This window comes from Halichoerus grypus, chromosome 3, assembly GCF_964656455.1.
Source record: "Halichoerus grypus chromosome 3, mHalGry1.hap1.1, whole genome shotgun sequence".
In the NCBI taxonomy this organism is placed as follows: domain Eukaryota; kingdom Metazoa; phylum Chordata; class Mammalia; order Carnivora; family Phocidae; genus Halichoerus; species Halichoerus grypus.
This window is the reverse complement of record NC_135714.1, coordinates 168,666,788-168,681,020: the sequence shown is the minus strand read 5'-3', so window position 1 is coordinate 168,681,020 and position 14,233 is coordinate 168,666,788. Positions and strand designations below refer to the sequence as shown.

Here is a 14,233-nt window from a genome sequence, read left to right as displayed (position 1 = left end):
AGAAACAAATCTCTGTGGTTATTACTGTTCACTGATTTAAATTTCCAACTTATATAAAAAGCATGACATGGGTGTTACCACTTGTATTAGTGCTCACATATGCTGTGACTTTGAAGTTAAGTAGATCTGGCTCTGAATATTGCCACTAATGGTAGAAACCTGAAAAGAACATCTTAGTTTCTAGGTTCTTACCTCTATAAAGTGGGAATAAAAGTTACTTCCTTTAAAGTGCCCAATGTAACGCTTGGCACATATTAGACCCTCAAAAAATTACAGCTCCAACAGAATATAATATGTATATTATAATATACTGCACCATAGGTAAAACAAATGAGCCAGTCTACATTTAGAAACAAAGAAAAATCTAGACAATGTAATGTTGGGAGAAAACTCAAGTTGCAGAAAAATGTCTATAACATGATACCATGTAAATGTGAAACACAATATTGCATGTTTTATATATATCTTTATATATTTTATAAAAATGCACACACATACACATACATAGTGAGAGTATAAAAATATGGATGAAAAGGACAACTTCAAAAGAGTGGTTCACCCCTGGGAGAGAAGTAATTAGATGTCAATAAGGGAGTAAAAGAGAGGGCCTTAATTCTTTCAGGCTTTATTTCTTAATAAGAAAAACAGGTATGAGGTAAATATGGCTTTAACATTCATTGTGTCCTCGAAAGTAGATACAACATTTGTTACATCATTGGTGTTACTTATAGTTTCCTTTGTACTGTTTGTTCAAAACATTTCCTAATCAAAAAAAATTATTTTTTAAATGAGGGAAGGGAGAAAAATCCTCCATAATGTGGGTAGGCCTCATCCAATCAGCTGAAGGCCTTAAAAGAACAAAGACTAACCTTCCCTGAGCAAGAAGGGATTCTGCCAGTGTTCAGCCTTTGGACTCGAGCTGCCAGTCTTCCCTGAGTCTCCAGCCTGCTAGTCTGCCCAGCAGATCTGGGGCTCATCAAGCCTCCAGTCATGTGAGCCAGCTCCTTAAGACGTTGGCCATGGAAGGATCTTCAGGAAGAACTGCAAAGGCCCTAGGAAAGGGGCGAGTGTGGTGTGTCAGGGACAGAAGGGCAACGTGTGGGGGAAGGCAGTGATCAAGGCAGGGTTCTGTGAGGAACGTGGTTTGAGATGGATCTGGAGCAATAATCGGATCAAGCTGGACCAAAAAGTCCAGTGAAAGTTGAGACCCCATGGCCTCTGTGAGAAAAGCTTGCTGAGAGAGGAGCAGAAGTGGGGAGACTGTTTTTCTAGATGTGCTTGAGATCATCAAAAGATGCTCACAAAGTAGAGTTCAGTACTGCATTTCTGGATCTCTCTTGCGCTTGGGATTTTCCAAGCTCTTACATCTAGGAGATCAGAGGCAATACCCTACTTTACTGCCCATTGAACTGGCACCCATGGCCAGATATTTGCCTCATCATGACCCCAAGTGGGAAAGGAAACCTGAGACAAAGATGTGGGGTCTCTGCTCTTCTTTGCCATCGCACTGAGTGTTAGTGCTTCCTGGGGTCTTGTCCTTGGTCTTCTCTTAAGCATCTTCTCAGGGCACTCCTGGAAAATGTCATCCTTTCCCATGCTTTTCATTGTGTGCTGCTGACTCTAATCCATTATCTCTAGCACTGATCTGTTAATCCAATTATCAAATGGATATTTTCACATGACTGCCCCAAAGACATTTCAAACTCATCATAACCAAAATAAATTCATTGTCGCCCTTCTTTTTTAATCCCCGTAATCTCTGGATCCTCCTGTATTCTTTCTCCCAACTGATAGCATGCCACCTTCCACCCAGCTCCACAAGCCAGAGATCCAGTGGTCTTCATTTCCCTTGTCCTCTCCTACCCACTTCCATCCTGTCTAAAGCTAATGAAAAGGGTGAAAGTGTGAACTTCTGTGGGGAAAAATTAGCTGACCAAAACAGTAATATAAGAAAGGCAACTTATGGAGTGTATAAGAGAAGGAAGATGGCAAACCAGTACAGAAGAGCTACCATCCCATTATTTCAAACAGGGCTCGTGATCAATAAACAATTATAGGGGCGCCTGAGTGGCTCAGTCATTAAGCGTCTGCCTTCGGCTCAGGTCATGATCCCAGGGTCCTGGGATCGAGCCCCGCATCGGGCTCCCTGCTCAGCGGGAAGCCTGCTTCTCCCTCTCCCACTCCCCCTGCTTGTGTTTCCTCTCTCGCTGTGTCTCTCTCTGTCAAATAAATAAATAAAATCTTAAAAAAAAATAAACAATTATATTTCAAAAATATAAGATATGTTCCTTCTTCTCTTTATCATAGAAACATGTGAAACTCTGTCTTCTTAAAACAGAAGAAAATGACTTACATTGAGTACATGGCTGTGTATTATTTCATTATACTGTATCATTTATTTTGCTTATGACTATGATAAATATTTATATAAGTGAAAATAAATGAATAACAATAGCAACTAATAAATTATTATATGTAAAACTCAAGAACTTATTTTTTTAACCAAGGTTCCAACTGGATTTTTAGTCCAACTTTATCTTCCTAGCTTTTAGCAACTGTTTCAAATGGAATTGCCTGTTAAAGTACCAGGATTTTTAAACATTAACCAACACTTTCAATTTCTTATTTCCTGTTATTAAAATGAACTACCACCCTTGTAATCAGGGATGACAAGATCTTCTGCCCAATGACACAGAAACTATAAAGTACTGATTTTGTCAGTGCTTATCTTAAAAAGGAAAAAAAAAAGGCAACATGAAACACTCACCTTTTGACACTGATGTCACTCCTTCTTCCAACGTCTTTTGAACAGAATGGAAAGGAAGTAGGCTTGTGACCTAGTCCTAAGAGGATAGAGGAGCTCCTCAGGGAATGGACAGTTACTAAAGCCTGAATCACCAAAGAACACGTATTTTCAAGGAAAGCTAGACAGTTCTGTAATGATCTGACTGTGAAAGCAGCCCTTTAGCAGAGGGCCTACTACAAATGCTTTTTTTCTTTTTAGAAGTTTGCCATGTTAGTTGTTTGGGACCCTACTTTTGTGGAAATATTTGTGTGTGACATGATACTAATTAAAAGAGAGAAGCCTTCTGGGCGCCTGGGTGGCTCAGTTGGTTAAGCATCTGCCTTCGGCTCCAGTCATGATCCCAGGGTCCTGGGATGGAGCCCCGCATCAAGCCTTGATTTGGGCTCCCTGCTCAGCAGGGAGTCTGCTTCTTCCTCTGCCCCCACCATGCTCGCTCGCTCTCTCATATAAATAATTAAAATCTCTTAAAAAATAAGAAAAAATAGAGAAGCCTTCAACATGATTCAAAACAAGATACCCTTTAGGACAAGTGTGCTCTGTGAAAGAACCTTATTTTTGTTTCAAAGTACTTTTGTTATACATAGAGCCAATTAATCCAATTCAACCACAGACCCTAAGGAAGCCAATTGAGGCAAGAAACCACTTCTTTTCCTGAAGTCCAAGAAACTGAGAGGGCAGTGAAATGTGTGCTGGCTAGACAGAGGGCTTGAATTAATCAAGTTTCTAGGGTCAAATTAAGAAATGGTTTATTAGGTAATATCTGCTCAGGTTCTAACAAACTCACCTGACAGCTTCAACTGCTTAATGGAACCACAGATCAAAGTAACAGAATTTTCAGGTTAAAGATCATAAAATTCAACTCCTTCACTTAATAGGTGAGGAAAATGAGGCTCATACAACTTGTTACAGAGAAAGACGATTTGCTCAGTCACTCAACTGCTAATGGAGAGCTGACCCTTTGACGGCTAAACCAGTGCCCTGCCCACCACACCCAAGGGCGTGTCTGACTCTCCCAGCTGTGAACGGTGGATGGCAGGCATTGCCATTTGCAGGAGATCACAATCAAGTGCCCTAGTGTGGGTGAACAGGAGGCACCGCTTTCCCCACCCAGCCAGTGGTGTTTTATTTGTGGTGATAAATTACCCCACAGTACATGCTGAGACCACAACTGCTCACTGTTTTCTAAATCCGTCATGAGCTTGCAACTCACTGAGAAACCTTTGAAAAACTGCTTTGTGAAAATAATTTCAAAGACTCTTCCTGGGCAGCACAAATAAAAGGAAGCCTTTATGCTTTCTGCCCTCCTGGTGGATTAACAGACGAACACAGCTTCACCTGTCGTCAGGTGAGGTTCCGTCGAGGCGCCTGTGTACTCACCGTGGAACCAGGGAGCTATGCTGTCTGAGGTCATCTGGTAGCCCGCTCGCAGGGGGAGCTGCTCCTCTTTAAACCACCGAATGATGTCCTCCTGGGCAGAGCTGGAGGCCGTCCTGGTCACTCCCTGGTTTCTGTGATTTAGAAAACAGGTCAACTTAGATTTAACTAATTTGAAAACAATGCCATCAAAAATCATATATATCCTGTATATAAAAATCATGTATAAAGGGAGACAGGATTATATATATTTGAAGATCTAATTACATGGGTTGAGCTAATGGGAAGTCGGACCCCTAATTACTGCCATTATACAACTAACTCCTCAAGTGCTAGTCAACAAAATAGGAAGAAACATAAATCTGTCACTTGTCTTTCCAGTCCTATAGGGTTAGTCATGGGTATGAGCTACTGCTGTGTTAATCTATTAATAATAATAGATTTTAATTCATTTTTATATGAATAAAAGCTCCATTAACTTCCAATTAAAATTTGAGAAAATAAGCATTAAAAAGTGAAATACACCCCCAGCACTAGTTTCCTTGGGAGCATGTTCTTGCAAACAAAAGAAATGCAATAAAATAAATTTCTTTCCTAACATTTTCAGTATTAAACTTTCCCTTCCTTCTGTTTCCAACCTCCCTGACTTGCTTTCTTCTCTCCCACACTTTGAAGAGGTTTGGTTCTGCTAAAGACAATCTCAGAAAAATAAAGTCAAAGAAAGAAGAGTGTTTGAAAATTGGTAAGAAAAAGATACAAGCGGTGGAATCATTTTGAAATAAATTCAGTTGCAGAACTAAAGTTCTGGGATGTAAGTCAATTTCCATTACAAAAAGTAACACTGCAATGTAATAAACATATTTCCAAGTCTCATAGAACAGCCCACTAATTTTGAGCAGAATTCAGGGTAAAAACAATGACGAGTTTGGATGAACGACTGGGATGCCTGTCATGTAAATTAACTTATGGCTCTTTCTGCATTTTATGGTAACACATGGCCCCGCGAGTTACATGTGACATATGTCAGATGTACACATACGTGTGTACATATTCATATACATACATACATAGCATTTTGGAGAAGATAGCCTATAATATTTGACTTCTTTGGGAATCAGATCCTGCACACACATGAGATTACATGAGTGCTCTTATTAGCTTTCAAATTAGGTTCTTTTTCTTTGGGAAATCTTTGGAGTTTAAAGAAAAACTCTAAGGACAGCCAATCTCTGTCTTTTCTTGGGCTGGCTCCTAGCTGACCTTGGTCACATACTGTTGTCCCAGCCCAAAAACCATCCAGTCTGGATGCCTCACAAGAAGCATTTCATGCAAGTGTATTAAGTTGGAAAAACTGAGCTCAATTAGCACAGCTCGAAACAAGAATTGCCCTTATTAAAGGCCACCTTCACTGCTGTCAATCACATACACTGTGCACTAAAAATAGTGTGGGCCAGGGCATATTACAAGTCATAGTCACACCCTTGGAAGAGCCTGGAGAACAGGGGCAGGTACACAAACAGCCCTGCTGGGGATCTGGGGCCAATGCACACACCAGCTCGGGCACTGAAGAGGACCCTGGGCAGGAGCTCACACCGTTGTGACCTGGTCACAAAACTGCGAGGATACCTGTTTCTGATTACTTTTCTTAGGTTTTTGTCCCTAAGAAAAAAACCATTCCCCAAACTGTCACTTTGTAGAATATGATCTTTTAGTTCTGGTCTCCACATCCCAAAATGGAACCTTTCAGTTGAGTAAGTAGAAATAATTATAGTAAAGGAAAAGGTCCACCTTCCTGTTTCCTCTGAGGTCATAATCCCCATTAGGAAAAGCCTTGAAGATCACTACTGACTCCAAGCAAAGAGAGATTTGTTTGCTTTTTATTTCTCCATACTTGTAACAGAGAAATATTTTTGGTTTTCATTTCAGAAGGCAAGGCTTTAGATAGTTGTTTCATTCAATCACTATTTGATTCTTTTGGTATATTTTAAATAAGGTCTTTCTATATATTAGAATATGAAGAAATCATAACATCCAGGAGAAAATAATTTTATTTATTTTTTTTTTTTTTAAAGATTTTATTTATTTATTTGAGACAGAATGAGAGAGAGAGAGAGCACATGAGAGGGGGGAGGGTCAGAGGGAGAAGCAGGCTCTCCGCCGAGCAGGGAGCCCGATGCGGGACTCGATCCAGGGACTCCAGGATCATGACCTGAGCCGAAGGCAGTCGCTTAACCAACTGAGCCACCCAGGCGCCCGAGGAGAAAATAATTTTATAATCAGTTAACTAACATAAGGGAAAGGGGGTTTCTGCTATGATATCATTGTATTTTTCTTCAGGGATTCTACAAAACAAACTGTTCTACCTAATTTCCTATAGCCTAGGAGGCAAAGGCACCACCATGACCAAAAAAGTATTCATTCAAAGAAGGAACAGTTCCAAATTCTCAACATATGAACTTGGCTCTGTAACCCAGAATGAGGATTACCATCAAATCTTTAATCCTGAGCAATGAAAATATAACTCTATGATGCCATGAAAGTCAGCAAGCCTTTAGGTTCCTACTTTGATATTGTTTCCTACTAAGAGCGATAGTGAGCCCTGATGAAACCCCCATTGTTTCTGCTTCTCCCCTCACTGGCTCGCCTACTGCCACTAGGTGGGGGTGGGGGTGCGCTGGTGGCACAGGAAGGGACTGAACTCGATGTGCATCCTCTCTAAGTTATTGGGCATCTTAATTATAAGAAACTATGGATATTTTATAGATAAGAAGAGGATGAATCCAGACGAGGTGTCTGGGAAGACAGGCTTAGAGGTGAGGCTGAATTTAATTACACAGGCAGCCAGCTGGTCTTCCACTCCCCATGGCCCATAATGCAATTTGTCTTTAATCAGCCAGTTTCAACTGCTATGCTTAAAGCCATCTGTGTGGCTTCTTACCTAAGAGGCTTTCGAGGGTATCCCGCCAGGTTTAGGAAATGAGGCTTGGGTGGAAGGGGGGGTCTTTTTGGTTTCTGTGGAACACCTGGGGCGCTTTGTGGTCCCTCACCGCTTCTTCCTTTTTCAGCCGCTAGGGATAACCTCTTGTAGTCTTCCCGCGCTTGTTTAGCCAAAGAGCGTCTCTTCTCATCAGCTGCTTTGGATTTTCGCACTAGAAAAACAAGGGGGTTTGAGAAAGGCCCTGGTCAGCCCACAGAGATGGTGAGAAGAATCAGCTGGTGAAGAGAGCAGTCTGTCAGGAGATTCTGTCATCGGCTGATAATAACGAACAATCACTATCAACACCTAGGACTCACATAATTCGGGCCTGCACATTCACAATTGCCCAGCATTCCCTGCAGAATTCCTGTCTTTCTAAGGGGTTTTAGGACTTCCTAAGGGGGAGAAGGAGGAGGAGGAGGAAGGGAGGAGACAGAAATGGAGAACCACATGTTTGAGAATTCCCTGCATTTGGGTAAGACTAAGTGATGAGACACAGCCTGAGTGCGAATTCCAACTGGCTGGGAGCCTTTGAATAGGAAGAGGTGATATCACATCCCTCAGCTCAGCTCAGCACATCACTAGCAAAGATCAGCCTGTCAGGAACTGCTCGGCGCAGTGGCTCGTGGCTCGTGGCTGTGCACAGGGTGAGAGATCGGAGAGGCTCGCCACAGGTCACACTCAGAGCCCCCAAAGAGCTGAACCAAATGTGAATTGGCCTACCAGACCAAAAAAATAAAATGATTCTCACCACAATCAGAGAATGTGCTGGTACACATAAAAAGCACCCCAAAGCCACCTTTTAATGTTGCTTTGTAAAATAGAGGGTTTATTGTTTTGTTTTGTTTCTGTTTTAGCAACACAGTAGTAAAGGGCTCTAATGCAGGATGCTAAGACTAATCTTCATTGAGTGTGTTTGCACTTCAGGTGCTCTTGGTCAAGCCCTGTTATGTTGGACTTCAAAGAGATGCCAAAAATATTCCATTACACTAGAATTTCACTGCATGGAAGTGATTGGATCTTGCAAATATATTCATTTCACAAAACTGTCATGTTAATGGTGTTCATTGTAATGGAACTGAAGACAGGATTCTCCACATCCTGCAAACATTGTCACTCCCATTCTCCTGTTCTCTCTCTCAAGTGGCCTCAAGGGATGACCTGGCTGGTAAACCTCTGAGTCAGCTGGAAACCCTTGTGTCTCAAAGCTGCATTTTTCCCTAGCATCCCTGAGCATGCTCTGCTCTGCCTTAGCCTGCACTGACCTCTTCCTGAGGGGTTTTATCTCTGGCAGTGCTAACTCAAAAAGGAGTCAGGGTTAGGTCATAGGTATGGGAGGGATGCTGATATATCCAACCTGTTATTCCTGGGTTCTTCTATTACAAAGTTAAGGTGAGTTCACTGTTGAAAATTTAGAAAAGTACAGAATAACAAGAAGAATTCAAATAAATCTCAAATCCCATCCCTCCAAAAAAAGTTGTTAACATGTTAATAACCTTCCAGTTCTTTTACTATCCTAAAAGAGGGATATTTTTCATACTATTTTATAATATTTTTTTCTTCTTCAAGTGAAAAAAAGATACAAACATATCCCAAGGTCATTAAACCCTCTTCCAAAACATGTTTTTTCAGAGCTATATACCATTCCATCAAATAGCTATATCACAACTGTGATGGTACAAAGATGAATGGAGAACTTTTCTACTATTCAAGAAGTGACTCGTAAGCCTTTGTGTAACAACTTAGCAATAATTCTCTCAACAACCATTTCAAATGCTTCTTAGATGGATCATTTGTTAAGAGAAGGAATTGGCCTGGAGGGTCTAAGGTGTTATGGAGGCCTCTGGGTACTCACGAGATGCCTGCCACTCTGAATCTTCTTTCCAGCTTTTATAAATCTGCTTGGTTTTCTCCTGATCTATTTGTTTTAGTTCTTCATCTTGCGTTTTCTTCACGGATTCTTTCTTCTGTTTAAAAACAAAAACAAAAACAAAAACAAAAACAGAAACAAACACTAGTGAGTACCTCTGGCAGTTTTCTGAGAGGAGGAAGAAGAAGAGGGGAGAGGAGGAGGTGGGGAGTCAGGGACACTGAGGGGCTGGTTTCTATGTAACTCCCTCTGGCCCCCTGGCTAGGCAATTTGGGGTTGGTGATACCTGAAGCTGACTTTATCAGGACCTAGCTGTGTGACCACATGGCCCATTACCAAACCTCTCTTAGGCTGTCTTCGCCTAAATAGAAATAGAAAATTGAAAATATTTCATAGGGTTATCGTGAGGGTTAAATAATATTTAAAAAGTGTCTCGCATAGTCTGTAACACATAGTAAGACTCAATAAATATTCATTTTCCTCAAACACAGCACTTAGCTGTTTTAAAGTGAATTCCCTCAAGCAGTGTGTAAACACCGCTTCATGGCAGCAGCATAAACATTGCAGCACCTGACAGGCTCCATGACGATAACGGTACGTTTCTAGAGCAGTCTCAGCCGTGTCTCCGTGTGCCCTCAAACCAGTGTGTCTAAAATGTGGTGCTAGGGCCGCCTGGCGACTCAGTCCGTCAAGGGTCTGCCTTCGGCTCAGGTCATGGTCTCAGGGCCCTGGCATCGAGCCCCACACTGGGCTCCCTGCTCCCTTATCCCTCTCCCTTTGCCCCTCCCCCCACTCCTGCTCTCTCTCTCTCTCTCTCTCTCTCTCAAATAAATAAAATCTTAAAAAAAATTATTTAAAAATGTGGAACGTACACATGATTTTAGGTGACCCAAAAAGGAATATTTTTTGTTTAAAAAAAACTTTTTTTACAAAGCATCCTCTTCAAGAAATATAAGAAACACGAGTCTTCCTTAAAAAGGAAATTTGTTTTTAAAATTGTAAAATATACATAACATAAAAATTATCATTTTAACCTTTTTAAAAATTGTGGAAGAATACACATAACATAAAAACCATGTTAGCCATTTTGAAGTGAACAGCTCTGTGGCATTAAGTACACTTGAAGGGAATTAGTTTTTAACTAAAGAAAAATTAACACACCAAATCACTTAGGTCTAAAAAGTACTTTTTTGGGTATTGCCTTCTGAGTGCTTATTAGAAAGCTGAATTTAGCACTTGGTGAACTAAATAAAAGCCTCGGTCACCTAAATAATGAAGCAAGTTGAGAGGGTCAGAAAAGACTGACCATGCTTCACTCTGCATCTCAGAATTGACAGGTCTTTTTTTTTCTTTTGTGTTTTCCTACAGAAAGATAAAGACAGGGGTGCCTGGGTGGCTCAGATGGTTAAGCATCTGCCTTTGGCTCAGGTCGTGATCCCAGGGTTCTGGGATTGAGCCCCGCATCAGGCTCCCTGCTCAGTGGGCTCCCTGCTCAGTGGGAAGCCTGCTTCTCCCTCTCCTTCTCCCTCTGTTGTTCCCCCCCCCTTGTGCTCTCTCGTTCTCTCTGTCAAATAAATAAATAAAATCTTAAAAAAAAAGAAAGATAAAGACATTCTTTCTGTTAAATTATTTCACCCAACTGAAATATAAACATTGATGTTGTGAAACTTGTTTTCAATCATTGTGGGAAGACATAAATCACAGTTAATGTAGGAGGTGATCATTCATACACTGTCTTTCATTTCAGGTGTAACTAAACTTTTGTGTATTTATAATTTTCATTTTTTTTCTTACTTTCTTTCCTGCCTAGAGCTAAGGCCCCTTGGTTTCCTAATATTATAAAAACCAAAAAACAAGCTTTTGGTGTTTTAAATGACTGTTAAAATTTGCTATCACCTTACTGAAGCCATTTATAAACCTGAAATACATAAAAAGGACTGCTAGCAATTTCTAAGCTTAAACAGAAAAAAACTTAAAAGTTGAGCTTTGTTCATCTTCCACATGCATATTTTAAAATGATTTAAAATGATTAGAAAAGAGCCATAACATTAAACCATGATAGCATGGATATTGCTGCTTACGAAAAGCAAGACGTTTACAAAGTGAATCTACTTCAGGAGAAATATTCAGTCACTAATAATGCAGGTGGTACGTGGTTGATGACAATCAAATGTTGGGGAGTGCTATAGCTAGTAAATCATACTCCTTTTTAACCAGCAGTGTTATTATGTATGGGGCACAGAGGGAAAGGAGACACATTAATGAGTTTCACAGAGTAATGGATGAGATGAGCCCTGATCACTCTATTTATTCAGAGCAGCTAGAAACCTTAAGGACTTGTCCTGCCTTTCTCTAAGAATTCCTCCAGAAAATTTACTTTTAGCAAAATCTTTACAGGTTGGTCTTTACTTCCTCTACTTAGGAAACCACACCATTATTTCGTGTTTAGAAGTGTTTGCAAGAAGCATATAGGTCCAGGATGGGGATGGTGAGCCCAAGCGTGTGAAAGTCAGGTAGAGGCTGAGGGGTGAAGGGGCAGCAGGGCTGAGGCTGGACACTGGTCCAAACACCCACAGGCTGAGGTTTAGACATGGGGATGGGCAGTTTGATGTCAAAACATCTCCCACAGAAAGACTCTCATCCCAGCCTGCTAATGGAAATACTTCCCACCGGTTTCCTCATTAGACCCTCTCCATTGCCTCCAAAGTCAGAAAGCTCTGTTTTATTATTTTTGTTCTACAGAGAAGCTGGCTAAGTGATCTATCTGCTTGTTCATTCTGTTGAGTTCCCATATAATTTCTTAAGTTAGAGAAGGAATGCATTCGCCCATGGCTCTGGGTGTTCTCATGCGAGGGTGTGAAGACTGAAAATCTGACTGTCTCACATCTAAAAATGCTTGAGAACCATTGAGTCTATCCCCCTTATTTTGGAGACAAGAATGCTCAGGCTCTCTCTTTTCCATCTAGACTCACTCTCTAGATGATCTCATCTTTCATCATGGCTTGACATAACACCAAGATACCAGATTCCTTATAAAAGTATACACGATTTCTCAGCCCTAATCTCCCTTCTCATTCACTGACCTCTCTCCCGTTCCTTGACCATGTCAAGCGAGCTCTTGCCTTCGTGCCTTCATACTCGGTACTGCCTCTGCCTGGGGCATAATTTCCCCGCCATCCACATGGCTCCCTCCCTCATTACTTCAGGTCTCTGCTCCGGTAGTGCCTTCTCAGGGTAGCCTTCTCTGACCACGTCTATAAAAAGCCAATCCCCACCCTCCCAGCATTCCTCAGCTCCCTTATCCTGCATTATTTCTCTCCACAGAACTTATGACCATCTGACCTCATAGATGTGCTTGTTGTTTGTCTCCCTCGTCCAGAATATAAGCTTCCTGAGGGCAAGGATTCTATCTGTTTTGTTCATGATGCTTCCAATGCCTGTGAAAGGGCCTAGCACATAGGAGAAACTCAACAGATGTTGGCTGAATAAATACACAGATCCTTTGTTTTTCTATCATTTAAAACGAAACAATGTAATCCGGGCAGTGTTACTGAAATTCTCCTTTAGATGCTCTATTGTTGCTGTTTTAGAAAGGTACATGTTATATCAGCAGGATGCACACTGGGACTACACTGCAGAAATTCATCATGGTTTCTCCAAGTCTCCATGCGAGCTGTCCCAGTTCACGCATGTCCCTGCAGATTGCACTGTCCACTGGAACACGGGCCTCTGCCACGGCCCCATCTCAGGCCTGTGGTCACTCAGAACCTTCTTACAGCTCCGTATCTTGCACTACTTTTTCAAACTTTCTGCAGGTCAAATCCTACTATGGTTTCCAGCTGCCCATCTATGCTCCATTTATTGTGAGGAATGTACGATGTGATACAATCTAGCATGATGGAGGAAGCAGGCTCTGCCTGTCGGGGAATCACACCTGGATGGATGTGTGAGAGATCTGAGTGCCCGAAGGTGCTCCTAGCACAGTGGGCATGGATGGCACAAGAGGCTGCTCATCGAACAGGGTCAAGGTCACAGAAACAAGGAACACAAAAGGAACTTAATCTGCATTCACGATTTCTGCCAAGATAAATGCTTCATTTACTGCTCTCTGAAATCAGTCTTCCCTCAGTGTTCGCTGCAGCCCACGATGTTGTCTCTGTGTTAGATCTTCCATGAGGAGTTTAGCAGATATGTCTTGGCATCTGTTCTTTCCATGATACTCAAGACTTTTCCAACTCCAGATAAACAGGTATGAATAGCTATGTTCACAAGCTTTTAAAGACAGATTTCACATTCTGCTGCTTTCATTTCTGCATGAGACTAATACACCAATTTGTGAAACATTAGTGGAAATGGCTATGCATTTAGCCCCCTGAAGACAGAATGTAAGTCTTTACCTGGTGAAATCCATATGCCTTCATACGATTGATAGAATCTGCCAACATTTGTTGAATATTTCTTGAGGAACTGGAGAGTGACTAAAAATTAAAGGAAACATGTTTTTATACCATTTAAAGCTACAATGCAATTTCAGTAGATAACCTGTTCGTGCTTCTCTCATTTCAATGTCCCCTAACGTGCCCCTGCCCCGCTGGTGGATGCACCCAAGTTTCCCACCGGCACCTGAGTTCCTGAGCCAATAATGACTGAGGCAGCAGGTATGCAAAGCCTCAGCGCCTTCCCACTCAGTAGGGCTTAGAAATGAATTATTGCTCAAGATCCTGGAGCTGGTGGTTTGCTCATGACAAGTGGGTTTCTCTATTTTATTCCCAGCTGGCCCTAGGTTCCCTGAATGACTTCTAGACATCACCATTATTCCTTAATTTAAATTCTCTTCTTCTCTTCATCCCTGCTCTACCTCATCCCCTGTTTTAGCTCAGACCAGAGAAACTCAATCTCTGCCATTTAACTGCATATGCCTTGCTCCCTATCTAGGTAGGACCAGAGGAATGACTGGAATATCAGTTCGTTTTGTGGGAGCCCTGCCCACTTTCCCTGCCTGATCGCACTCCCTCCCCTCTTCTCCCACCACTATTACCCAGACCACTGTCTGGGTTTCTGCTGCTCCAGACAGATTCCCAGGAGGCAACTCCTGCCAGTGGGGTTCCCAGATCCATTGCCTGGATTCCCTGGTGTCACTCTTGCCTGCCACATGCCAACTGCTCAGGCATTGTGACTGATCTGGCATATCACACTGAGGGCCTCT

The 14,233-nt window shown here is 41.8% G+C and overlaps 1 protein-coding gene across 5 annotated transcripts in view; it reads right to left on the bottom strand.

Moving 5' to 3' along the window:
- Positions 1–14,233, bottom strand: part of SH2D4A (SH2 domain containing 4A) — a 60,871-nt gene that overhangs the window by 11,598 nt on the left and 35,040 nt on the right. For 3 of the 5 annotated variants that reach the window (XM_036102379.2, XM_036102381.2, XM_036102380.2), the window contains exons 5-8: positions 13,425–13,505; positions 9,013–9,124; positions 7,119–7,329; positions 4,184–4,314 (exon numbers count right to left, since the gene is read on the bottom strand). In XM_036102379.2, coding sequence (XP_035958272.2) covers positions 4,184–4,314; positions 7,119–7,329; positions 9,013–9,124; positions 13,425–13,505 — 535 coding nt within the window. Of the gene's footprint in view, positions 1–1,259; positions 2,844–4,183; positions 4,315–7,118; positions 7,330–9,012; positions 9,125–13,424; positions 13,506–14,233 lie in introns of those variants that run through there. The other 2 variants (XM_078069565.1, XM_036102382.2) reach the window with 2 other exon arrangements.